The sequence below is a fragment of the Nothobranchius furzeri genome, chromosome 12 (assembly GCF_043380555.1).
Source record: "Nothobranchius furzeri strain GRZ-AD chromosome 12, NfurGRZ-RIMD1, whole genome shotgun sequence".
NCBI classification, from domain to species: domain Eukaryota; kingdom Metazoa; phylum Chordata; class Actinopteri; order Cyprinodontiformes; family Nothobranchiidae; genus Nothobranchius; species Nothobranchius furzeri.
In genome coordinates this window covers 59,873,426-59,900,543 of record NC_091752.1, presented here as the reverse complement: position 1 = coordinate 59,900,543, position 27,118 = coordinate 59,873,426, and the positions used below count along the sequence as shown (strand labels likewise).

The window sequence follows — 27,118 nt, the reverse complement described above, 5'->3', positions numbered from 1 at the left end:
GCATAAAGTTTCTGAGTCAAATAGATCTGGGATACCACAGAATTTAGCTAAAATGCTGATTAAATACATGTAAATGTGCCAATGAGCAATGGTAATTGGTGTTTGTGCAACTGTGTGACTACGCCCATGTGTGAATAAAAATATGCACAAAAGCTGAAAGATTTGGAGACAGCGTGGAAACTCACACAAGCCGCTGTGTGTTCCGTCTGGCTCCCCTTTCTGCAGAAAGTGAAATCTGAAATACTCAACAGAATTTCCAGTCTGAGTTCTTTGGTCGATGTTAGTAAGGAAATTTACCTAACAGAGATATAGATTATTATTTTGTCCCACTGAGGGAAACAGTTTGGGCGCCCCTGATCTATAGGCGGGGCTGGGTAGAGTAGCCAACAACTGTACTCAAGCTAGAACGGCACTACTTCAACACATTTCACTCAAATAAAAGTAGCTCCCCAAGAAATTGCTCAAGTAAGAGAAAAACATTATTTGATTAGACAGATACTTGAGTAGTAAGTATCATCTGATCTAATATTTTTAAAGTAATGAAATAAATATTAATTTAATATGCACATTTTGGTATTTTAAAGACTAAAGAGGAAAATGTAGACAAATTTACAACTTAAGTACAAAATAACAAATTTTAGGCAAATTTTAGACGGAAAATGAGGACAATATTTTCCTCATATAGATGGTTTATTTAGTTGTCTGAAAATGTAACACATTTGATAACGTGATATAGTATCAAAAACCGTGATATTTTTGGTCACAATAACAGTGACAAACCTAGTGTGAAAACTGTATTCCTGGAAACTTTCTTCTGTTGCCAATTCTTTAGTTGAATTTATTTCCAATCCAATCCAACTTTATTTATAAAGCACTTTCAAACACCCAGCACGGGTTCAAAGTGCTACACAGTAAAATAGGGTAACAAACAAACACATAAATCACATAAATGGGAATAAAAACACACCAACACATAGAACATAAAAACAGCCCTATCATTAAATATATTAAACCAGATAAAATAACTAAAAAAAAAATATATAAGAACAAATTAAATCAACATCTTACACAGTGTTGAATGTCAAAGCAAAGAGATGAGTTTTTAAAAGAGATTTTAACTCCGCCACAGATGAGGCCTGGCCCACAGGCAGGTTATTTCACAGCTTAGGAGCTGACCTGAGGGAACGAGAGGGCGCATAAGGCAGCAGCAGCTCAGAGAGGTGGGACGAGGCAAGGCCATGGAGGGTTTTAAAAGCAAATAAAGTCAATCCTAAAAGAAATGGGCAACCAGTGGAGTGAGGCTAAAACTGGGTTTATGTGCTCAGATTTACGAATTCTGGTTAAAAAACGCGCAGCAGCATTTTGCACCCGCTGGAGTCGGGCAATAGAAGATGCACTCATTTCTCGGTAGAGACACCATCAGTCTTGGCTCTCACTTTACACTCCAACACAAGCCAAAGGTTGAGCTCTGGACTTTCCCCCAAACTCACTCATCCATGTTTATTGCATTGATTCGGTAAGCTAGTGTATTTTAGGATGGCTTTATTAGTAAATAAAATAAATTACTGATGTATTAGTTAACAGAACTGATAAATGAAATAAGGGCTGTCTCCTTCCTGTTGGTGCTCTCTTCTTGCAAAAAGGGACGTTATAATTTCCTAAATGATCCACTATGCTTTAAGTCTTTTAATAGGATTGAATTTAAGAGTGTTACCATCTTAACTATTACAGCCTGTTAAAACATAGATATTAGTGAATAACAAGTGAAATAATCTTACATACCTGGTTTTTGACTTGAACCACAAGATCTTCAGGAATGTCTCCTAGTGGATAAGCCCTTCCAGCAAGACAGCAGCTACAAACAAAAACATTTTGTATATTTGTTTAAATTAATGTAAAGTACTAAAATGTACGTGTACTAATTCTACATATATTAACAAGGACATTATTTGCAAATCTGACTGCAACCTTTGTTGCTGCCATGTGGGTCTCTACTGCCTCTATAAATACTCCAACCATTGGAAAAAAGTATTTTTTGTCACCGTTTGGTTTCAGAAATTATTTGTCTAAAAGAAGCCATTTCCCTCAATGTGATGTCACAATCAAAAACAGAAACACACCTCACCTATCAAATCCTCATTAGGAATGGGCCATAAATCAAATCAAAGTTCTTCCATGTGTGATAGTTGAAATGGCTCTATCGTAAACATTAAGTATAAAGTGGATCAATTATCTGGTGACTGTTTGGATTTCAGAAGGAGGACGTGGAACAAAAAGATGATAATTTGCTAAACATGCAGTAAGTTAGCAGTATTCCACCCCCGAGACCTCCTTCAATGAAGAATGTTGTAACTCTCTCTGCATGTCAGCGTCTCCCAACACAGATAGTGCTAAATAAATCGGCTGTGAAGCAGATGACACTGGCGTCATTGTTTGCCAAAGCCAATCCATATGGAAAAAAGTTTGAAGTGAAATGCATTTCAAATCTTGCACATAATGACCAATTGTTATCTAAAAGGTTTTGAGATACACAGTCCCATACCTGGTCTGTGAATGTTTTGTTCAGGGGTTTTGTAGGCACTGTCTAGACTTAGCATCTTTTCAGTTTGAATACTTTGTAGCGTGTGGTTTAGACTTGAAGTCTTGAAAAGACTACAAGCTGATAAGCTTTCCTCGGGTCGCTGCTCGTGCGGTTGACCAGTAGGATTGTGAAGTAGTATTTTGCGTGTTATTGTGTGTTTTTCCTAAACTTGCAGGGTTTTTCCTGGCTCATATTGAGGCAGAGGTGGTACCATCCTGACCGTGCGCCAACACATGCATACTCTGTGCATTCAACTGCCTCACTTTTTTAAGGGCCAAATACTTTTTTGTTAAGTGTTCTAATCTAAGCTTCTATTGATTAATTGAATATTTCATTTGACAACGTTTCAAGTGAAAAAAAACTGGTTTGCTGATAAAAAATTATGAAACAAAACAACAAAATAATCAGGCTGAAATAACGGACTCTTATTATGAAAGGCTCAATAATATGCATTAGATTGATGTTTAGTTCCCTTTTTCCCATCTGATATTATGGTTAAAATATTTCTAAATATTTGACCTACATTTCAGTAACATTTTAAGTTTGATTTAATAACACTCATCTTAGTCAAAATAACACATAAATATATCCAGTAAAATATAATGCATATAATGCACATCCTTTTCGAGCACTGAAAAGGATGTGCAGGAAGGCCGAGCGGAGGTGGAAAAAGGATGGGCTCCAGAGCTCGCTTGACCTAATGAGAGGTCTTTGGATTGGCTATCAGAAGGCTGTGAAAGATGCAAGGAGAAAGTACTTTGCAAACATAATCTCCATAAACTCTCAGAATGCTAAGATACTTTTTAAGACAGTTGACCCTATTTTAAATGTCAATGAGCCCCTTGCGATTGAGTACTCCACTGAGTCATGTAACAACTTTTTGGACTTCTTTGTGGAGAAGGTAAGGGTGACAAGGGCCTCTATTCCACCACTTAAGCATGCCCCCTCTGCAGATCTCTGTGTTCCAAAGGCACTGGAGGGTTTTCAACCATTAACTCTTGCAGAGCTTGAGGATCTGGTCATGAGACTTAAGCCAATGGGGGCGGTAACTGATGTTCTCCCGGCAAGGCTACTGACAGAAGTTTTTTCAGTAGTGGGTGACCATGTACTGCAAATTGTAAATAGCAGCTTGATATCTGGGGAAGTCCCTACTCCCCTAAAACAGGCGGTGGTACGACCTCTGCTTAAGAAATCAGGGTTGGACCCAACAATCTTGTCCAATTACAGACCTGTATCTACACTCCCTTTCATCTCAAAGATCATAGAGAGGGCTGTGTTTATCCAACTGATGTCTTTTCTTCAGGAATGGGGAATTGGAGAGTATTTCAATCTGGGTTTAAACCCTTTCATAGCACTGAATCGGCGCTGCTTAAGGTCCTTGATAACATTTTATTGGCTAATGATTCCGGTGATGCTGTGGTTCTCGTGCTCTTGGACCTGTCATCAGCCTTTGATACCGTTGATCATAACATCCTGGTAAACCGGCTGGAGCGGTCTGTTGGCATTACGGGCCAGGCACTTCAGTGGATACGATCTTACCTGACTGGTAGGAGTTTTTGTGTGAGGTTGGGGGACTGTTCCTCCGATCTGGCTGAGCTGCCGTGGGGAGTTCCCCAGGGATCGATTTTGGCCCCACTATTATTCTCCTTATATCTCCTACCCCTGGGTGAACTATTTCGTAAACATAATGTGTCATTCCATCTTTATGCTGATGATTGCCAGGTCATTTTTCCAATTAAGCGTGATGGTTTATGCACCATTCAACCTCTGTTGGACTGCCTGGAGGACATCAAGCTATGGCTGGCTCAGAACTTCTTGTGTTTCAACGAACACAAGACTGAAGTTATTCTGTTTACGCCACCAAAGACCCCAGGAGGTGCCCAAGGGCTTGATTTTTCCACTCTGGCACCGCATCAGAGGGCGGTGGTCTCTAATTTAGGGGTAAAACTGGACGCAGATCTCAGATTTGATGCTCAGGTGAACGGTATTGTGAGATCTTGCTTTTTTCATCTACGCCGCATTGCGAAAATTAAGCCTTTTCTGTCCCATAAGCACCTGGAAACTGTAATCCATGCCTTTGTTACCTGCAGGCTGGATTACTGTAATTCGCTATATGCAGGGCTTAGACAAGCTCCAGTAGCACGCCTCCAGGTGGTTCAGAACTCTGCAGCTCGTTTGTTAACATCTACCAGGAGGTCTGAACATATAACACCAGTCCTACGTGCCTTGCATTGGCTCCCTGTTTTTTATCGCATCAGGTTTAAGGTCATCCTGATTGTGTTTAAGGCGTTAAACACAGGGGCTCCTAAATATCTTTCTGATATCATCCATCAACATGTCCCGGTGCGTTCCCTTAGGTCAGCTGACCAGAGATTACTAACTGTGCCTAGGTACAGCCTGAAGTCTCGTGGTAGTCAAGCCTTTTCAGTACTTGGACCAAGTCTCTGGAATGAGCTGCCAGCTGATGTAAAACAGGCCACGTCATTAGAAACGTTTAAAGGAAGACTGAAAACACATCTGTTCTCGCTGGCGTTTGGACTTTGAAGTTGGGGGAAGTAGGCCGGATATGGACTGTGAACTGGCACTCAGGTTTTTGTACTGTATTTTAAAATGGATTTCTTATTGTATTTTCATAGGATTTATTACGGTATTTTACAGGGATTTCTTTCTGTATTTTAATGGATTTATTAATATATTTTAATGGTCTTATCTCTGTCCTATTGTGTTGCATTTTATTGGTGTACAGCGCTTTGTTTGTCCATTTTGGCCATGTGAAAGCGCTCTATAAATAAAGTTGATTTGATTTGATTTGATTTCATTAACATACATTTGTATTGGAAATGGTAATAGCATTTAATTTCTGCTGCTAACAATGTAATGGTGGCATGCCTATAATGTACGGGTTGGCAATAATCCAGTTTAAATTATGTTCAAAGAAAGAAGCGTTTGCTAATTTTCTGAATTATATACTACAACGGCTTGCCGTAAACTTGTAGCAGTAATGTGACTCGTATCTGCAGCGGTTCTGATCTGTAGCGCTGCAGGATGCAGAATAAACAGGATGGTGGGGACTTTTCATCCGCTGACCTAAAAGGCCCTGCTCTGTTTTGCTCTGCTCAAAGCAAAACCAGAAGTTTCTGACACAAACCTAATCTGCATGAGATATTGCTCAAGGTCTCATGCTCTGCTCCTAAACTGTTTCTTCCTTTCCAGCTCAAGAGTAGAATGAAGACAAATGACTCTTTCTTTTAATAAATCAGAAGAACTCTATTTTTAATAAAGCTAATCAAACAAAGTGTTAGTCCAATAATAAAATGTGAACTAATCTGTGAAATGACAATGTTTATGATCAGTAGTTATAATAAGTAATATAACTTTAAATGTTTCCACTAGAGACTGATCACACGTAATGTTAAGAATCACATGACACATTTCCTTTTTCTGATCCAATCAGAGCCTTCCAGATCTGATGCGAGTCGTGGTTTTGGTGGTGCCTGGTAAATCCCCTCTTGGTGTCCCTTTTTGATTCGACCATTAAATCAAAACATCCAAATTATTAATTCCCCACTTTTGTTGTGATAAATACCCCCACCCTTTTAGGGGATGGGTGGGTGTGGACAGCAACAGCTTGTTTGTGTTATAGCAGCGCTTCTTCATTAGCGGAGCCATACCAGCCCCTCGCAGCCCACCGTTGTATCTATCCTAGGGGGTGCAGTGCAGAAAATAATTGAGAAACATTGTAGTGACAGAGCCCTGAAATGACTCAGTGTGGATGGTAATGACGGTCCAGAATGAGGCTAGTGGGAATGCTTTATGTGAATGGGAATTTGTACAAAAACTTCATGAACAAGTTCAGTAGAGCGAGTACGCCTAAGAAAAACCAGAACATGTCTCTTAAATAAAGCGAGCAGTAAAGATGATTTTTTTTTTACCTTAGGTAAACCAGTAGTTTGTTTCCCATCACCACATCCTCATCTGAAGAGAAGCAAAAGCATGTATCATTTAAAAATGAAAGTTAATTCTGAAACACAATTGGCTTAAGATGTTTCACATTAGTAACACAAATAAACAGAAAAATACATTTTAGTAACTGTGGTTTGTAGACTTGCCTGTGAGGCTTCTGCCCTGCTTCACTCTGGGGCTAATCACTGAAAAAAGTTTCTGAAACAGAAGAAGAAAGGAAATGTTTACAAATTCCCTGCTAATGTCTTTTTGCCTTTTCTTTCAAAAAGCATCTGTTTCAAGCAACTCAATCACAATTAGACTTCTAGTTTGACCATCAGTGGTACTCCGGCTACTTTTTTTAAATCCATCTTCAAGCACAGCATTTGTTTCACGTTTTTAGAGAAACCTTGATCTTATCCTTCAAAGAGTCTGAACCCAAATCTACCCAGAAGAAGCTACAATGATGTTCTGCTGAGCTGAGGTGCCCTCATGGAGGAGGGGCATCGGCTTGAACACCGTTACTAAAAACTTAAACATTCTCCCTTTACTTTACATTGCTTTCTTTGACATTGAATGTGCTAAAACTAGTGTACCCGTTTAATTATAGATTCACTAGGATAAATACAATAAAGTTTATCTCTCACCAAATAGAATACTTACTAAGAAATCACAATGTAACCATAGAAACACTACTTGGTGTATACGTACGTACGTGCGTGCGTGCGTGCGTGCGTGTGTGTGTGTGTGTGTGTCTGCTCTGTCTTCTCGATCCCCAGTGAGTCGTGGTGGATGGTTGCTTATACTGAGCCAGGATCCTCTGGAGGTTTCTTATTGTTAAAATGGAGTTTTCCTCTCCACTGTTGCTGCATGCTTGCTTAGTATGAGGATTGCTGTGACTCCATGCAATTTGCTGGGTTCCTTATATGGGAAACTTTTTTTTGATTGGCTTAATGAATTGACCTGTATTGTAATGTTTATTATGTGAAGTGCCTTTAGACAACTCTTGTCGTGATTTGGTGCTGGGTGATAAATAAACTTGAATTGAATTGAATTGAACCAAGCTCTTCTCCCCAGTAGCTCAGTTTGGCTGGGCGGCCTGCTCTAGGAATGGTTCTGGTCACCCAAACGTCTTACATTTAAGGATTACGGAGGCCACTGCGCTCTTAGGAACCTTCAGTGCTGCAGAGATTGTTTTGCAACCTGAACCATATCTGTGCCTTGCCACAATTGTGTCTCTGAGCTCTTCAGCCAGTTCCTTTGACCTCATGGTTCTCATTTGCTCTAACATGCATCGTGAGCTGCAAGGTCTTCAATAGACAGGTGTGTAGTTTTCCTAATCAAGTCCAATCAGTATAATCACAAACAGCGGAACTCCAATGAAGGTGAAGGACCATCTCAAAGATGATCAGAAGAAATGGAAAGCACCGGAGTTAAATTTAGTGAGTGTATGAGTGTCACAGCATGTGGCATTTCAGTTTGTCTTTTTGAATAAATCTGCATACATTTCTAAACTTCAGTGTTTTACTGTCAGTATGGGGTGCTGTGTGTACATCAATGAGGAAAAAAATGAAAGAAATAGACAAATGGCTGCAATGTAATAAAGAGTGAAAAATTGACCTGGTCTGAGTACTTTCCGTACCCACTGCATACACAACATCAACATAATCTTCATTACACATGAAACCCAAACTACTGACAACCCATCTCCATACAGATCCAGTACACTCCCAACAGAACCTGGAGATAACAACCCCTCCCAACAAAACATCCACACATACCTGTGTTTGTACAGAGACTACCAGCCACACAGGCTCCTGGTTGGTCTCGCAAATAGAAAACAGAAAAAAATATCTCAACCAGCCAAAATACACAAAAAAATAAATTAAAAAATCAAAACAAAAAAAAGAGGACAACCATTACAACATCAGTCCCGCAGCCATCTCTCTAGCAAAAACCGCCCCGGTGTCCGGAAACGACACCACTCAGAACACAGCCATCACCTAAGGTCCGTTAAGCAAAAACAGAATGTCTTTAAACAACCTAACCTAACTAGCCATGTACCATGGCTGCATCAGCCCCAAAGCCTTCAATTATCCAATTTGGTGATGATATTTTTATTCACATAAACCATGGCTGCTTCCAGGTCAGTGAAAATTTAATTCTTTCCATTGAGAGTGACACAGAACCTTGCTGGGACGAGCACGCCATGTCGCATATCCTGCTGCCCTCGCAGAAGCCTCCTCACATCAGTAAACACAGCTCTAGCCTTGGCTAATTTTGCAGTGTAGTCAGTGGAGACTGGAAATGATGCCCCATTGTAGCAAAGCAGGCTTTGATAACATGTGTGGGTCAGAACCTCTGCGCAGTCTTGGAAAAGATGTGGCTTATGTAACCGGGTCACCTTAGTTCCCGGAAGTAATTCTGGTTATACGTGTCATGCCGCTGACACAGGGGAGGCCAGGTGTCCAATCAGAGGGCTGCTATAATTAGGGCAGCTGGGGTCTAGCCGCAAAAGCGGAATGCCTCGCTTTGGGTGCGGACGTGGGTGCAGCTAAGTGGTGAGTGACCTGGCTTTGCTTCAGTTTAGTTAACGGTTATATTTTTAATCGGTTTCTTTTTATGAAGTGTGAGCAGGACTGAGGGGTGAACAGCCGGAATTTTCATTGGCAAGCGGTCGGCCGATGAGGTACTGGTTTACAACATTCACAGCATTTTTATGGTTCGTTAGAATAGGACTAACAATGCGTGTTTTGTTCACAGACCTTAGCCTGCTACTGTTTTTCCAGTTCTCTTATTAAATCTTTTCTAGTTCTTTTATTAAACCGTTTACCGGTTCTATTTTTATTAGTAGTTTCCTCTAGAGGGGGAAGGAAGCAAACTTGTTTGTGAGTCGGGTGGTTAGCGTTAAGCACAGTGCTGTCTCTGGGAGGCTAGGTTCTTTTAGAGTATCCGCTGTAGGGGTTTGTCGGGGGTTTTACTCACTTCTGGGTGACGTGTGTATGAGCTTTAGTTAACAGGAGCACTGAGTGTTTTTCTTTATATTATTGTCTCTTGTGTCGGTTCCCTACAGCGGCTTTGTGCTTTTAAATAGTAATTGGATGGCATTGTGTGTGTAGTCCCAGGGCCAGCATTGTCGTCGCTCTTCCCTCCTCTCGTGTGTAGGGTTTTTAGTGTTTGGAGTTTTAGCCTATTCCTTTTATCCCGACCTGGGTTGTTTTCAATAAAATCTCATGTGCTGTATCTTATAAATAAAAGTGTTAAACTTGTGAATAAGCCTCTGCTGTTTTCATCAAGGGTTATTATTACCTACGGTTTAGGATCTAAGTATCCAACCCTCTAGGTCACACTTAGAAACAACAGCTTGTGCTTTGGCATTTGTCTGCTGGCCTTACAATGGGCACGATTGACGACTCGTTTCTTTTCCAGCTGTAGCACCTCTTTGAAAATTTCTGCCACCTCTGTGGTTGAACTGGACCCTTGGCAATTCCAATAATCTGAAGGTTGCATCTTCATGACCGATTGATGCAGCTTCAAAACAAAATGGCCTTCACTGCCAGAACTCAATGAAGCAGTGGATAACCTATCCATCATGAAAACACTCTGCTGCTATTACGAGGGCCATAAATAGAAAGCCACGATAGAAAGCACTGAGAGAAAAAACAAAGAGCTTCAGACTAATCTTGTACTGATGACATCATCACACTCCAAACTGAACAATTTATCAACTGATTGTCAGACTCCAATACTACACTGATTGTGCTACAATGGAATGCAGACGTGGGGATCTGGGGAGTAGAAACGTGGGGATCCTCGAGGAGCCTATTTCCTCTACCACTGCTTCCAGCAGATCTCCACCTCAACAATGAACCTCTTCTGGACCAAGTTCACATACTCTCCAGTCAAAGCCACACCCCCAGTCAGCATCCTCACTCCATCACTACCAGACTCCATTACTACACTGATAGTTTGAATTTTCTGGGCCATGCCAGAGAAAACCTCAGATCAAGCCAGTTGATCTGTCCTTCACAATTTTCATTTGCTTGACAGCCAAGAGTGCCAGATCCTGGGATGTCTTCTCTGAGGTTTCACAGGTAGTCCTACTCCACCAGGAATATGTGCCATTGCCAAAGGGATTGCTATGTCTCCCAGAAGACTTAAGAGCATAGAGGAGATCCCAGGAGACAGGCAGCTATGCTAGGAGAGCTGGATAGGACCAATAAAGCAACATCGTGGTGCTGAACTTACCTCCATTGGAGTGATGTAATCATTCATGCCTCTGTTGTAGATGTAGATGACTGCATCATAGAGCTGGTTGTTCCAACAGATCTGAATCACCTTCACACAAACATACAGACACACAAATGGGAAAAGGTTTAGCGAAAGGTTTCTGCAATTCAATCTGCAATTGCATGACTAGTTTAGTAGTACACAGCTAGTTCTAGTTTAGTGGTAGCAGTAGTTGTAGTTGAGTACTATTTAAAGTTGTAGACCAGAGTGCTAGTTCCCATTACTGAGAAGAGAAACAGGATGGTTTGTTCCAACTATAGATGGATCACACTCCTCAGCCTCCCTGAGTGTCCCTAACAGGGTCACTCAGGGAGTATGGGGTGGTTGGTTCTCTGTTAAGGGCCTGTTGGTCCCTTGGGTGGGATGGCGGGTGCCTGGCTTGGTGTAAAACATCTCATCCCTGCTTTTGTGGATGATGTTGTCCTCTTACTGTCATTGAACTATGATCTTCAGCTCTTGCCGGGGGAACTATGTTGAGTTATGTCGTGAGAAACATCATTCTACCTATTTCTTGGTTGAATAAAATTCTAGATGAGCAAAAGTCAATAATTTTGGGCTTAATTTTATTCAGTTGTTTCATTAAATATGATATCTGTGTTATATTATCCATTCAAGAAGTTGCTATAGTTGCAGAATTGTGTTTTACCAGAATAACCTAAGCTGTGTATTTTATCCCCACAGATACGACTTTAAGGCGTCGAGCAGCAATAACGGCCCTTTTCTAACATCACTACTCAGCGTAACTCCGATGGGTGTGGTTCGGTTGGACAGCCTTTTTCAACAGCCCGGTATTTTCCCAAGGCATTGTTGCGATTCATATCATGCTGACCCAGTCCGTTACATCAGCTATTGTCGGTTACTGAATGGGTTCAGAGTCTGACAAAAAGCCAGCGAATGAGCAGAAGGTTCAACATCAGCACGTAGAGTGTCCGCCCTGAGACTGGGAGATCAGGGGTTCGATTCCTGGTCGGGTCATACCAAAGACTTTGAAAAAATGGGACCCAATGCCTCCCTGCTTGACACTCAGCATTAAGGGGTTGGATTAGGGGGTTAAACCACCAAATAGTTCCCGAGCGCGGCTGTGTCTGCAGCTCACCGCTCCCCCAGGGGATGGGACAAATGCGGAGAACAAATTTCGCACACACACCTGTGTGTGTGACAACTAATGGGACTTTAATGGTTGTGCTGTCATGTGTTTCTGTGTTGTTATTCAGATCACCTTGTGCTATTTTTGTGTCGGGTAAAGACTGCAGTGGGCTCTAGCTCAAAGTTGTTCTGATGCGGCTCATTATCTGATGCAGTCTCCTGACAAGGGCTTGCAGGAGGTTAACGTTAAAGTCCAATTAGTTGTCACACTAGTGTGCAAAATTTGTCGTCTGCATTTGACCCATCCCCTGGGGAAGTGGTGAACTGCAGACACAGCCGCGCTCAGGAACCATTTGGTGGTCTAACCCCCATAATCCAACCCCTTAATGCTGAGTGTGAAGCAGAAAGGCATTGGGTCCCATTTTCTAAAGTCTTTGGTATGACTCAACTAGGATTTGAACCCCGATCTCCCAGTCCCAGGGTAGACACCCTAGCCCTAGCACTGGTAGTGATTTTCGGACTTATGATTCATTAACTTGACATAAAAATTTGTTTAATGTTGTTTATATATTTTCTCCTCATCATTTCCACTCAGTTTAGCTTAACAACTAGTTTAGCCTGCTCTCCTCTCAGACAAACATCCACAGGATTGGCTGTTATCCAGCCAATCAGAGCAGAGGTATTGCCTTTCACTACCTCTGACTGATTTAGACCAGACTAATGCATGTCTGTTACTGAAATACAGGACAATTTTCAGTGTCACAGACTTTACTCCTTGAATGATAGGCCACAACAGTTCACCATTTATTTGTTAAACATTTCAGAAAGTAGGCCACATGTGACCAAAGTGGTCAAACTCTAGAGCCCTGATAAGTGTTTGATTCTAAATCAAGCTGATAAGATATTTATTTAAAACAAACAATTTAATCCCTTTAAATAATAGATCAATTATGTTTGCACAGTTATTGCTCATATTACTAATAAGTACACACCTGTTGTATGTCCAGATTGGTAACGTCTAGATGGACAATGCATCTCTCCAGGCTGTCCATCATCCCACTATCATGGTAATGAGCTAGAAGGTCCCTCAGAATGGCTGTAGAAAGGTGACCAAGGCGGTTAGCAACGATGTGTGTCTCCAGCGACTCCAGAAAAATGCCCTTAGCAGCCATGTTCTCTAGCAGTCGTGGATACAGCTGGTTGAAAAGCAAGTCACTGGGAGAATAAACACAATTACCTTTTAGCTTGAAAAATCTCAACTTCTAGCTTGTTGTTATTTCTTGTGAACAAGTTGATGATTTTTCAATGCACACATTTTTACTGTAAAGTCCATCCATCCATCCATCCACATCCATCCATCCATCCATCCACATCCATCCATCCATTCATCCACATCCATCCATCCATCCATCCACATCCATCCATCCATTCATCCATCCATCCATCCATCCATCCATCCATCCATCCATCCATCCATCCTCCACGTATTCAGGGTCGGGTTGTCGTGGCAGCAGCCTGGGCAGAAGGGCCCAGAAATGATTCTCCCCAGCCACTTGGGCCAGCTTCTCCAGGGGAATCCTAAGGTATTCCCAAGCCAGTTTCACAAACATAAGACTTGTTTCCATTGTCAGAACTTCAAGGTAAATTCTGGGAAGGGGAATTGACCAGGAGATACGATGGCCCAGTCCTCTCAGCTGTTGTGTCTCCATACAAATTCAGCCCTTTCGAGACTTTGCGCAGACGTCAGCATATCGCGGCTGCTTCAGCAGTGAGTGATGTCACTGATCAGCGCCAAAAAGTGTCAACAGTAACATTTGAAGTTTCATTCTGCTGAAGTACTGTAATTCAATTCACTCGGAGGACCGGGAGTGTGGTTGTGTGATGTAAAAATTGATGCTGTGTGTTTAATAACAGTGATTTTCAAGCAACTGGAATGGTGCTTATTTGCTTATTGCACTTTCGTTCTGCTTCATAAACAATTTGTCTATTTTTAGTTGTGCAGGTTGTTTTGGACAATGTCTGCTGATGTGATTTTCTACTGAGTTACAACCAATCAGCATGAGTTAAACAGGTTTCTCAGCTACTCTGCCATTTTAGGAAAAGGTTGAATTTTGATTGCTCTAGGAAAAATTTTTGATTTCAGTTTGATTCACAATTTTCTTCAAATAAAGGTTCAACACATTATTTACATGAGTCATATAAATCCTACCTTTGAAACATTAAAAGCTAAAATCTATTTTATGTTTTTTATTTTTAATGCGATTGTGAAGAAACTTAAATGTTGTCTATCTTTGTATCCATTTAACAGTAGGTTTTTAGTGACCTCTGACCGTTACATATTGTACTTATTTGTATTGAAGCAATAATCTGTTGAAATCATTTGAAAAAAGAACCATCAATGTGATTTTCTGCAAAACCCAAAATATCATAAGATTTACACAGTCCGGAAAATTATTAGAGTTCTTCATATTAAATTATTAGGAATTCTTATGAAACACCAGAAAACATATGAATATAGTTCTCAGTATAGTAAGGATCTGTAGGGGGTTATTGTGAGTGTAGACTAATGTTACGGCTCCTTTAAAAGACGGTGATTGATAGTGAAGCTGCAGCTGCAGTGAGATGTGGACTTGTGTCACCCATCTGTTGGTCTCATAAACCACTATTAAGGGGAAAATGTCCTTCTGTCTGGTGTTTTAGTTCTGGACAAATGTTACAATAATAAGAAATTATCTCAAGTTTGCTCTCATTTATAAAACAGCTGCTGAAAGCTTCTGATGAGCAGATGAAGTAAAATGCTCAGAAGAATCATTGCTGCAGATCAGAGACCGTGTCACAGACTCCACGCAAACATTCAGTCTGCAGTTTGTGGTTTTCAGAAAGTTTATTTTATTTTGGCAACTTAAGACCGGAAGCAGGTCGGTCAATATACAAGTCTGATGATTTTATGTTTTTGTTGGACAATATTAAAAATATATCAATTTAAATGAGTTTCATTTAAAAAGTATAATATAAAAAATGTTTAAAAAATATTGTGCGTGCATGTATGTGTGTATGCACGCGTGTGAGTGTGCACGTCTACATGTGCATGTGTGTCGCTGAGTCAGTTTGTTACAATGGTACAAACTGCTATATTTAAATTAACTTTCTCAAAACTTATTTTTTGTTTCAAATTTTTATTTTCAAAGTATTATTTTTATGTACTTTTTTGTTCAAGTGTGATAAATGTTTGTTAAAAGGTTCCTAGTTACCTCTTGTTCTGGGTAGGAACTTTTTTGGTGGCACACCAGGAAGGGGCTTACGGGTCATGTGGCAGCAGTTGCAAGACACCCACACTGGAGGCTGGGAGAGATATCGCCTTGTGCATTAACACTGCCTCCCCGTTGCTGTGTGTGCTCTTTTAGTGCAATAAAGTGTAGATCCTGATTGTGCTGAGTAGTCCTTCGAGGTGCCTGACCGTTCCACAAATGGTACATGTGCATGCTATGTTTGTGTGTGCTCGCGCATGTGTGTGTGTGAGTGATCTACTTACACCTTCTGTAGAAGCAGACAGTACTCCACCAACACTGGAATCACATCCTGACAATGAAACATTATTTTTTAATCCATTGTTTTCACATTATTTTGTAAATGTTGGTGTCAGCTCATATTCTTTTGTTTGGGATGAACCCATTCATGCATTTTTCTTTCTTTTTTTTTTTACACAGAATAGTCAGAAGTAAGACTTCACTTAACTCTAGTAAAACCTTGTGAGACTTCATATCTGCAGCTTTTTCAACTTTGAACTGTTTCAATAACCCAACATTCCCTCCAATCTGACGGCCAATCAAAACAAAGGAAGACTCGGTATTCGCCCTGGGACAGAGCGCGTCGCTGGCTTCTACTGATGGCTGCTGCCACATGTTGCCTCCCGTGTGTCAGGCTATCAAAGCAACAGCGAAAGGTTTCGCTGATCGCAGTCGTTTGTCTCCTCCCGTGTGTCGAGCCGCTCTTTCAATAATCTACATCTACAATTCAATATGTAAAATACAACAATGTGCTGCCAGTGTTATCCTGCAGCCGGCTGTTGTTTAAAACGGACCATGATCTGAGCCAACGCTTGGAAATATGAGGCCAAGACAGCCGACATGGGAGCTCTGCTGGTCTCAGGAGAATAAATTGTTGGAACATCTTTTTGATCCAACCTCTGAGCGCGCTGTAGCTTTCACTAATGACTTCTTCTTTCCTCACAGGAGCTAACAGTTAGCTGTGCTGCTTTAGTGAGAAACCATTAGGGTTAGTGTTAGCTAAGATCCTCCTCACAGTTTGCCTCCTGCTGCGTCTTTGAGTGACATATGCTAAAGACAGCTCTTCACTGTTAAGCGAAGATAGTCTAAGTTTTCTAAAATGATTTATAACAAAATTACTGAACAAATGGAAAAACCGAACTGTTTATTTTGTATAGATGGTGAAGTGGAGTTAAACTGAATTCCTTTAATTTCATGCAGAGTCTGGCCCAGCCTATGAGGGAACTAGCATGGCCAGCAGCAACTTGGTTTCCTTAAGTGGCCGAGCCCTGAAATGGCTCATTCTAGAACATACTCTAATTTTCATGAATAGAGTTGTTTTAGATTGTTTTGTTTAGACCAGGGGTCGGCCACCTGTGTCTCTGGAGCCACATACATCATTCATCTGATGCGGCTCTCTGTGCTTGTAAAATAATGAGTGAATATTTAATTTAAATGTAATTTATTTTACTGCATACATTTTTTAACTGTAAGCCAATCTTAAATGTAAAGATTGTCTGTGTAAACCTAAACAGGGTGACAGGTCACCTGCTTGTGCATAATCAGATGTCTCTATAGGAGCTTTCTGAGCTGAAGAGGATATGAGATTCTGGACTTTTGCCTCAGACAGGCTCATGGAGACAGGTAGAGCTGAAACAACTAATCGATTTAATCGATTATAATCGATTATTAAAATAGTTAACAACTTTTTTAGTCATCGATTAGTTGTTTAATAATCATATTTTACCGCATAAAGTCTATTTTTACCACAATCTGACATCGGTTACAAGCTGTTAAATTTGCCGCCAGTGTGTGGCAGTAATGAGCCACTGATCTACCAGTGGAGCCGTAGAAGAAGAAATGAGCCAATGAGTGCCCTCGGTTTTCATGACGTATCACGTTACTGACGCTCATCTTGCTGTGAGAGATGGCGGAACAAGAGGAAATACGGAAGAAAAATAGAAGCGACAAAATTTTAGAGAAACCCCGGACAAAAACCTCACGAGTATGGGAGCACTTCACTAGATGCATTGAAAAGGCAAAATATGCAAAAACCATCTAGCGAGGCACGGAAGCACGACGTCCCTAAGTGAACATTTGAGACGAAAACGTGGGGGCTGAGGAAGAGCACCGCGGTCAAGTGAGCCGTCATTTGGAAGAGCCAGCCCGGTAAGTAACAGAAAATAAACAAGCTGGACTTAGTGTTTTAGCTGAGTTCGTTATAGTGGATGTTAAACATGTTTTTTTGCCGCGTCAGTCTACGGTGTTCTACTTCTGATTGACTAGATGCAATCGTGAATCTCCTCCGTGTTGTGAATCATGCGCTTGCCAAATTTAGCACGTCTGTTTATAAGAATGTTCTCGTTAAGAGAAAAACGGCACAAACCCATAACTATGTTCCTCATTCAAAAAAGGACAACTCCGCGGTGAAAAATATACAGACGAGCTGTGTCCAGGTGAATATAACGCGGCATAGTTGTACGCTTTCAATTTTTAAATACAGGAGAAATTCAGAAAAAGTCATTTTTTTACTATTAAAAGGCTGTTTTACTGTCTAACGCTGTAAAACGCCTCACAACACATTTTTATCATGTTTCTTAAACAGTATTACACAAAATAATCATTTTTCACATTTTTCTAGCTAATTTAAACACTCCCGACTCAAAGTAAAAACCTCATGAGCTTCTTACTTAGAGCTTTTTAATAGTAAAAAAATTAGACTTTTTTTCTGAATATCTCCTGTTGCGGGCTATTTTGTAGAACGTAACCCTCAAAATAAATGATCACTGTATATTGTTAATTAATTCAAATAATATAATATTGATTTAGTGTTGTAGTGTGTGTGCTGCTTTATTTTATATGTGTACTTATTTCAGTCTATTTGTGTTTCTTATGCAGAAAAAAAACAAGCAACGATGGACAACTACATGGGGAAAGAGACACTCACCCCCCAGCAATTCATACCACTTACAAACTCTATTCTAAACATGCTGGTAAAAGACATGAGGCCACTATCCATGGTGGAAGGAGCAGGCTTCCAGCTAATGCTAAAAAATTATTCTGGACTGATATTTTGCACTGTTTAGCTCATTTTATACTGCTGACTGTGTTCATGTGCAATAAAATAGATTGCAGTCAACTGCACAATTCTCTTATGTTTTTTTTTTCTTAACTGAAATGCATCCATCACTTGTATAGGTTAAATAGCTAAACAATAACAAACCGATTAATCGATTAATCGAAAAAATAATCGACAGATTAATCGATTATGAAAATAATCGTTAGTTGCAGCCCTAGAGACAGGAACAAGCGCTATTCAGCCACAGTTTCATCATCAGGGAACATTTTCTAAGTGACGTCTCTCTTAGAGACATGGTTTGGAAAACACTCGCTTCAGTGGGAGGAATCTTCCTGCATGCGCTGTGGTTCTGCTGCTGCCGGTGACCGACACGCTCCAATGCCCTCTACACATCTCCAGCTTGCTGTCCACCTTACGTGCGCACTGACAGCGATCTGCGCTGAGCACAGTGTCCAGCTCAGATGTTCTGATGGGAATCTTTTCTTGACTGATGTAGCTACCTCCACGATGTGCATAACGATTAAAATGTCAGCACATCTGCATGCGTCAGGGTAACTCTTTCTATTCTCTCTCCATCAAAATAACAAGTCAGATACGGGAAATATCCAGTCAGTGTGAACCGGTCATTTACTGTTTTGTCTTCTTGTGAAGATTGTTGCAAACAGAAACATTAAACTTGATTAACACCACAGCCATGCTCACTGCGCTATCTCCATCAAATAAGGGGGGAAAAATGAATTGATCAGATCCTTTTCTTACCTTTTCAACATTGTTTCATGTAAAGTTTTGTTCTGTACAAAGTTTAATTACAACAACGAGACAGAGCCTGGATTTGTACTCTGAACTGTTTTAACATGTTTTAAAAGGACAAGTGTGACACGGTAAAAAGCAGCACCTGCTCATCAAAACCACCAAAAGTGTGAAAAATATCTAAATATTGTAGACACAGATGGGCTACAACTTTTGGATCAATCTTATACTAATTGTTTTATTAATTATCGTCATGAGCGAACGGTTTTGGTTGCTGTCACCTGTTGTGATCGGTTAAAGCAGCTCTCAGCTGCCTTATGGGTAGGCCCACCCACAACGCTGCAGCTGCAGTAGCTCCCAGTGTTTTCTTTATTGTGGAAAACAGGTAAGAATGGCTCTTTGATAGGAAAAGGTTGCCAAACCCCTGGTGTAGACAATGAAACTATTCTAAAAGTTACAAAAGAGTGAATCTCTAAATTACCTGGAAATGCTGCCCCATCACCTGGATCTTGCCTTGTTCTGGACACTTTTTTAAAGCATACTCTGCAAACTGGAGAAGAATCTCTGCCATCTACAGACACAATGTTCCAGAGTGAAAAAAGCAGCTGTAAGTGCAATGGGAAAGAACAAACTTGCCTGACCTTGTCACTGACAGCTTCCTTCCTTTTCTTTGGATCCCCAGGAAGACCTTCAACACACACACACACACACACACACACACGCACAAAACATGGTCTATAATGATCTGCAGATTCATCAAGCACTTTCTTTTATAAAATGTCTTAATGGCTGAAACAATCACATGAAAACTGTTTCTACTCCACAGAAAAATGTTTATCAACTGAAAAAGTCTCAATGTTGTTGAATGCCATCAAGCTCTCCCCAGCCGAGACCAGAAATCACTCAACACCTGGTCTCCATCCCTCTGGCCCAAAACCCTTTACAGCTAACGAGTCTTGCCCAGCACAGAAACTTCAAAGGACTTGTTTGAGCTGGTGATGAGAAACCTCGTCTAGCCTCTATCTGCCTACAATCCAAGCATAAGACCCTGCTTCCTCTGTAATGTTCCCCCACTGAGCAGCCTTTTGCAGTGGGCCCAACCACACGTCTACGCCCATTAACAGCAGATCTTGTAATTCTAGCTCTTGGTACTGGACTAGGTTGGTTTCTGTAACTGGGAAAATCTACTACAAGAATCATATTTTTATTAATTGGGCTAAGGGAACCAATCAAAACCTTCCAATTTTACACAGCTTTAAAAATAAGGTATTAATGAGGTGACCCCATTAACAGTTCACCCAGTGCCACAAAAATCCCTGGGAGCACAACCTCCAGCAAAATAACAAGAACATCAGATTCTCTTTCATCACTGGCAACGAGTGAAGAGATAAACGTGTAAAACAACAATGTTTATTATTGGTGAAAGTTTTGTAACCATTTGTTAAAAATCAGAAACTGCATTTTGTCCTCATGGGCTTCTGTAGAAGGAAACATGGCATCCAATATGGCGTCGCCCAGAGACTTAGACCGGCTCCATGTATTTTAGAACAGATTTTTCTGGTTATATGTTATGAAACTGCCAATATTCTTCATCAACTGGGCATCTTTCAATTAATTTACAACATTTCGATGGATGTTTTCCGAGACTAATGGTAAAAACTACACATTGTCTCTTTAAGACAGTTTCAACCCTCTACTACATTACAGCCGCGCCTGCGCCATGGCCGCAGTTCATGATCAACGGCTAATAAATTGTATTTAATAATTTGGTTTTATGTGAAAATAAAATTAACAACACTCACCAAAGCTGCTGATTATTTATAGATGAAAACCATCCTCCTGTCTGCACAGGAAGACTTCAAGAACTTTGTCATAGAGCTGTCTCTGCGTTTCAGTTCCATCAGTAATTAATTAATTTCTCTAACGGCAAATGTTTCCCAAAAATCCCTAAGTTCTTTCAAAAAAACAATCTGATATTGCTTTTGAGCTTAGCCCCTCCCCCTATTTATTGTAGGAGTCAATGTAACTAATACTTTATCCTCGTACCCTATTACCCTTGTCTTTAATTGGCCAAATCAATATGATAACGATGAATGTCCTGCCCTGGTTGCTGTTTTGGTTTCAGTGCCTCTCAGTATTTCTGCCCAAAGTTTTTATCAAACAATTTGATCAGCTGATTTTGTCAAGCTAGTCTTAAGGTATGGTCACAATACAGGAATCATTTTAAATAGACTTCCCCATCTGTAAATTTGTGAATCACTTTAAAGCATTTATTTCTTCCAGGTCCCACTGATGGTACATAAGCCCAGTACATATTACCACCTTTAAAGACCTCTATAGCAGGGGTTTTCAATTCAGAGCCTGGAGGGCTGGTATCCAGCACGTTTTAATGGTCGCTCTGTTCAAATACACTTGATTCAGTGGTTGAATCACCTTTGCAGCAGCTCTTCAGGCTCTGTAGAAGCCTGTCAACCCAGCCTGTCACCTGGGGTCTCATTTATCAAACATTGTGTAGAATCCTTACTAAAACCGTACTAAAGCTCAGCAAAAAAATATGTACTTATGCCAAGTAGGTTTGCGACCTATCAAACATGGAGTACGCACAGCTGCACACAATCTCCGCTTCATAAATCGAAAGTCACACGCGCTAGCCAGTCAGCTAAACGGAGATCTCCCTTGTCCAAGTAGCCAGGGCGCATGATCAATTGGGTCACAGTGACAGGACACACACAGTCACAGACGCATGACATTCTGTCTCAATCTGTCCGCCTGCGGATATTCTGCGTTCCGTATTCTGCGCTTCAGACTGTGTGTACGTGCGCGTGTGTGTGCGTGCGTGTGGGGGGTCTTGTTCTGTGTGAAAATGAAGCAGTACAAGTGATAATGCTGCAGGTTTTCATAATTGTATCCTTCTCAGCAGCAGCACTGCAGGTGCTCTCCATGTCCAAAATGTGCGTAAGCCAGGTCCTTAGTCAACTTAAAGTTGCGCACATTTTTCCGCTAAGTTTCTTTCATAAATCCCAAAGTTTGCATGGAAAGTTGCTTACGCAGTTTTCCGACCCCGTTTTGTGCGTAAGCAAGCCTGATAAATGAGGCTCCTGCTGACTGAAAGCAGGTGTGTTGAAACAGAGGTAAAACTGAAACATTCTGGAATCTGGCCCTCCATGCCTGGAATTGAATACCCCAGCTCTATTGGAATGGTGACTTTTGGGGTTTTCAAAACGGTCTTCCAAAGTGAATCTTCCACTCTGTTGGTAGTTGCCAATTATCAGCACCATAAGGTTCTAGTTGACGAGCCATGATGAGTCATACACAGTATGTTGAAAAGTAGATAAGTACATTTCACTGTGATATCCAGTTGTTGATAATTGAAAAGTAGCTTGAGATTTTTTAGAGCTGACTATTTGCTTGTAATTCATTGTTAGCTCATTGTTAGCCTTTAGCCAGCTTCACCCAATATTAGAGTAAAACAAAAAGATGCCATGGCTTCTTAGGAGTACAAGAAATAACTCATGAGGCGCTCTTCTTTACTGGCTTCCATTTTTTTCCTCAGAGCTGCTGCTTTTTGCCAGTCAGTGTTGAATTATAATGTCGGCGCAGACTTGGCAATCTCACGGGCTTAAACACGACTGGCTGTGGAACCATGGCGGGACAGATTGTAAACAGGAACTTTGTCCCTCTTCTCTTTTTTGAAAAGGGGGGAAAAAAACGAACAACCCCGACATGGCTGAGAATTAAAACTGTTTCAATATAAACTTCCTTCCAATATGATTGAGACGTTAGACTGTTTTGTGATTTTTTTCGCTGTAGAATTCTTACAAATTGTATGTCTAAATCAGAAAAGTTAGAAATGAAGGTACATGGTAATACAGTAATCCCTCGTTTATCGCGGTAGATGCGTTCCAGACCTGGCCGCGATAGGTGAAAATCCGTGAAGTAGGGACTCCCAGCATGCCCCTCGTGGGGATTCCCTCCATGTCGCACCTACGTCACAAACCGCGGCTATAAACGGAAGTCGCCTTTCCAGCTCACCACTCAGTCATCGTTTCTTCAGATTCATGATCAGAGTTTCCAACCTACCGATCAATCCAACGAACTATTAGCTCATAGTAAGTTATCTTACTTACTTCTGGAAAGCCCGGCATTTCCGTGTCACTTCATTGACGCTCGAACGCTCGGGGGTTTCCTAGATCAGCCGGCGTTTCACCGACACTATCACTTCCGCGTCTGTGAAACCACGCTCCCTACAAGCTCAACTCCCGAATCCAGCCGACCAGTCTGACATACAGTACTATACTGAATTATCGTATGATCACATTCTCTTTTTGTGGGTAAAACTCAAGAAAAAAATTTTTTTACTTGTTTTTTTTTTAGTTTTATTACAAAAAGTGCATTTTATGATGAAATTGATAAAAAATAAACAAGAATTTCTTGATATTTCGCATAGAAAAATACCACGAATCAGTGACAAATACCGCGAATCTGCGAATTCCCCCTGAAAAATGCTCCAAAGAAAAAATCCGCGAAGCAGCGAATCCGCGATGAACGAACCGCGAAGTAGCGAGGGATTACTGTATACTGACTGTTAGCATTTTAATTGTGTCATCTTGGTCAGTGACACCTCTCTTTGTAACACATACTGAAAGGAGCTGATGTGTGCTGAACTTGATACCCACCAACCACAGCTTTAGCGGTCCCCTCGTGGAAGGACCAGGCCAACGTCAGAGCCTCAACAAAATCCTCCTGTTTCAGCAAACAGTCCAACCGCTGGAGACAAAAGAACTCTTCAATACCTTCTTGTTTAATTTGGGTTGCAGAAAATATTTCATTCTCCTTTTCCCATTTCCATAAACATCTATCAAGAACAGTGAGTTGGATCTGTGTACTCTCTCTAGAGGAAGCTCAGGAGGTTGAGCGGATTATCCAGTAATCGGAACGTTACAGGTTCAATCCCGGCTTCGGACAGAGAATTCTGCTGACAGCATAAGTCTGTGCTGATATCTTAGGGGAGTTGTTTTAATATTTTCCCAGCTGTCGGGTGTTCAGTAACCTCAGAGTAAAACATGATAAATACCTCCTTCCAGTTCCTTAAAGTCATGATGTGAGCAGACTGCAAAGAGATGAAAGAACACTGTCAAAATGAGACACAAGCCCCCCACAAACACCCATAATACACTGCCCGGCCAAAATAACGCATCACCAAAAAAAAGTCACATTCTAATATTCAGTTGGACCACCTTTGGCTTTGTTAACAGCACACATTCGCTGTGGTGATGTTTCGATAAGCTTCTGCGATGTCACCAGATTTGTTTCCATCCAGTGTTACATTAATGTCTCACCAACATCTTGCATCGATGATGGTGGATTCTGACTGCTGCACAAAGCCTTCTCCAGCACATCCCAAAGACTCTCATTGGGGTTGAGGTTTGGACTCTGTGGTGGCCGATCCATGTGTGAACATGATGTCTCATGCTCCCTGAACCACTCTTTCTCTATTTTAGCCTGATGAATCCTGGCATTGTCATCTAGGAATATACCCGTGCCGTCAGGGAAGATGGAATAACCTGGTCATTCAGTATATTCAGGTAGTCATCTGACCTCATTCTGGGAGAACATCCTGTTGCTGAACCTCGACCTGACCACCTGCAGCAAGCCCAGATCATAGCACTGCCCCCACAGGCGTGTACAGTAGGCACTAGGCATGATGTGTGCATCACCTCATCTGCCTCTCTTCTTACCCTGATGCACTCTGGAACAGGGTCCATCTGGACTCCTCAAACCAGGTTTTAATTATGTGTTGGACAGTTCTTAACCCAGTTTTAGTCATTCCTGCATCTCCTTAGATGTTTTCTCGGTTTGATGCATGCCAACGATCTTACTCTTCTCACACACACTAACATCTATTCCACAACCACCAGATGTGTCTTTCCACATGGTTAAGAAATGAGAAGCAGCTCATTGCACCAGTTGGGTTAAAAACATCTTGCAGCTGAAAGATAATCGACCGTGCAGTAATTATCTACCTGTTTGCTTAGTTAAATCCAGGTGGTGACCTTTTTTTTCTCAGCCAGGCATTGTATAATAGAGACAACAGACTAGACTGAAGGCACAACAGAAAACCCATCTACAAAGAAGGGACAGAGCAGACTTATTGAGGAAGCTCAGGTCAGTGTTCGCAGCAAGATGCTGCAGATCTTCTACAAGTCCATGGAGAAGAGTGTGATCTCATGTTGGGATAGCAGCATAAAAGCCAGAAACCTAAAAAGGTTCAACAACTGGATAAAAAAGGCTGGTTCTGTTCTGGAGACTACTGTGGAACCACCAGATGATGGTGCAAAAAATTATTGTTCATAAAATCTAAAAGATGATGGACAACTCTGAGCATCCTCTTCATAACACATCATGCAACAACAAAGCATCTTTGGTTGGACTCTTCTTCAGACCTGCTGTAATACTGGAGATCCTTCCTGCCCACAGGCATCAGCATCTTTAACTACTAGAGTAGAAGAGTATCAGCTAATATAGGATCATTATTGTTAGTATTATTTATTGTTTTAAATTGCTTTAAAGAATATTTTACAACAACACTTAATTTCCCTCTGGGATTATGAAAGTTTATTATTAAGGTTGAATTGAATAATGTCTACTAACCACTACATGTTTTAGACATAGACCTTTTTACACAGAAACAATGAAAACTCCAGTAACGTAGTGACTTTATGGAAAAAGGAAAAATCTGGTGATTTGACCATTACAACAGTATATTGTTATGAGTTCACTACCGGCATGTACATGCATGTGTGTGTACGGTCAGACTACCTTAGTGCCCAAACAGATGATCTGTCCAGCATGAGTAGACACTGACTGGTAACAAGCCTTCTCTCCAACCAGAGCCTAGAACACACACATGGAGCCGTCAGGGTAAAACTGGTGAAGCATGATTTTATCTTAGACTGAGCCAAGCAGGCGTCCTATCACATGACCTAAACAACAAACACACATTTCCATGATCCTCTTTAATCCAGTAACAATATTTTTAGAAAATTCATATTTGTTTGGATCATATGCACCCTACACATGGTTTCATCCTTGATCTCAAACACATAACTATAGTCTCTAGATCAGCCTGACCCTCACCAGTGCCTGAGAAACGTTTCCTCCAGTGGCCAGTGATTTGAAGTGTTGGCTGTTATAGACCAGCTGGACCTGCTCTAAGTCCTGCGTCTCCAACACCTCATGAGAGGGCCGGTCTACAACATGCAGCTTCTCATGGCTGTCCACCAAAACCAGCGTACAGCTGTTGATCCACTGCAGGAAAAAGCAGATATTATTAGACCTTTATCACATTCTATAACCAATCACAGTGTGCAGGTTCTGATAAATATCTCTATAAAATAAGTGTACACTTCTGATCGTGGTGAGTTTACAGACATCATTTCTTCGTAATGATAACCTAGACAGGTGGCACCACACAAGCAGCAGAAACATCATAATGATGAATAACCTGCACTCGCATAGTGCCTTTCTGAGCCAGAGGACTCCAAAGCGCATTACATTAGCAAGGCTGCCAACTCTCACGCACCGAGCGTGAGACACACGCATTTGTATCGCAAACCTTAGGGATCACAATTCGGCCACTTTTGAGCATGTTTGGTTATTTAACGGCGTCTTAATCGCCGTCTTTAAACTTAAAACACAGAAAAAAGTGGTGGAAATCCCTTCTCAACACCGTATTGCACGCCGTCTTCATGTAGTCTTTCAGAGCGCTGTAAAAAACAACATTTTATCTAGTCATTGAACGCCGCATTGAATGCCGAACTGCGGGCACTTCTAGCGCGTCCTCAGAACGGTGTAAAAGACGGCATTTTTGACAGCACAAAACACCGCCTTTTACGGCGTTCTGCGACTTTTACGACGGTGTAAAAGACGGCGTTATGCAGGCCACTCCCAAAAGTTTTCTCAGCCACTTATTTTAAACTTTGATCGCCCAATCCACGATAAGAAAATACAGACAGTACTAGTTCATCCTAGATGCGATTTCCTGGTTTCCTGAAGATGCAATTTTATGCTTAAATTCACCAAAATGACCTCATATATAGTACTGATTGTTGTATTAGCTCATGT

The 27,118-nt window shown here is 41.1% G+C and overlaps 1 protein-coding gene and 1 long non-coding RNA gene across 4 annotated transcripts in view; one reads left to right on the top strand and one right to left on the bottom strand.

The window, feature by feature from the left end:
* Positions 1-27,118, bottom strand: part of vps8 (VPS8 subunit of CORVET complex) — a 164,231-nt gene that overhangs the window by 82,073 nt on the left and 55,040 nt on the right. For all 3 annotated transcript variants that reach the window (XM_070542769.1, XM_054750617.2, XM_054750618.2), the window contains exons 14-25: positions 26,132-26,302; positions 25,814-25,888; positions 24,069-24,104; positions 23,671-23,761; positions 19,636-19,682; positions 19,476-19,565; positions 15,432-15,478; positions 12,892-13,114; positions 10,772-10,861; positions 6,691-6,742; positions 6,514-6,556; positions 1,783-1,855 (exon numbers count right to left, since the gene is read on the bottom strand). In XM_070542769.1, the coding sequence (XP_070398870.1) occupies positions 1,783-1,855; positions 6,514-6,556; positions 6,691-6,742; positions 10,772-10,861; positions 12,892-13,114; positions 15,432-15,478; positions 19,476-19,565; positions 19,636-19,682; positions 23,671-23,761; positions 24,069-24,104; positions 25,814-25,888; positions 26,132-26,302 (1,038 nt within the window). The remainder of the gene's footprint in view (positions 1-1,782; positions 1,856-6,513; positions 6,557-6,690; positions 6,743-10,771; positions 10,862-12,891; positions 13,115-15,431; positions 15,479-19,475; positions 19,566-19,635; positions 19,683-23,670; positions 23,762-24,068; positions 24,105-25,813; positions 25,889-26,131; positions 26,303-27,118) is intronic.
* LOC139062186 (uncharacterized) lies at positions 17,113-18,312 on the top strand. The gene is made up of 2 exons (XR_011515770.1): positions 17,113-17,334; positions 18,064-18,312. It is a non-coding gene; the product is annotated as an uncharacterized lncRNA (long non-coding RNA).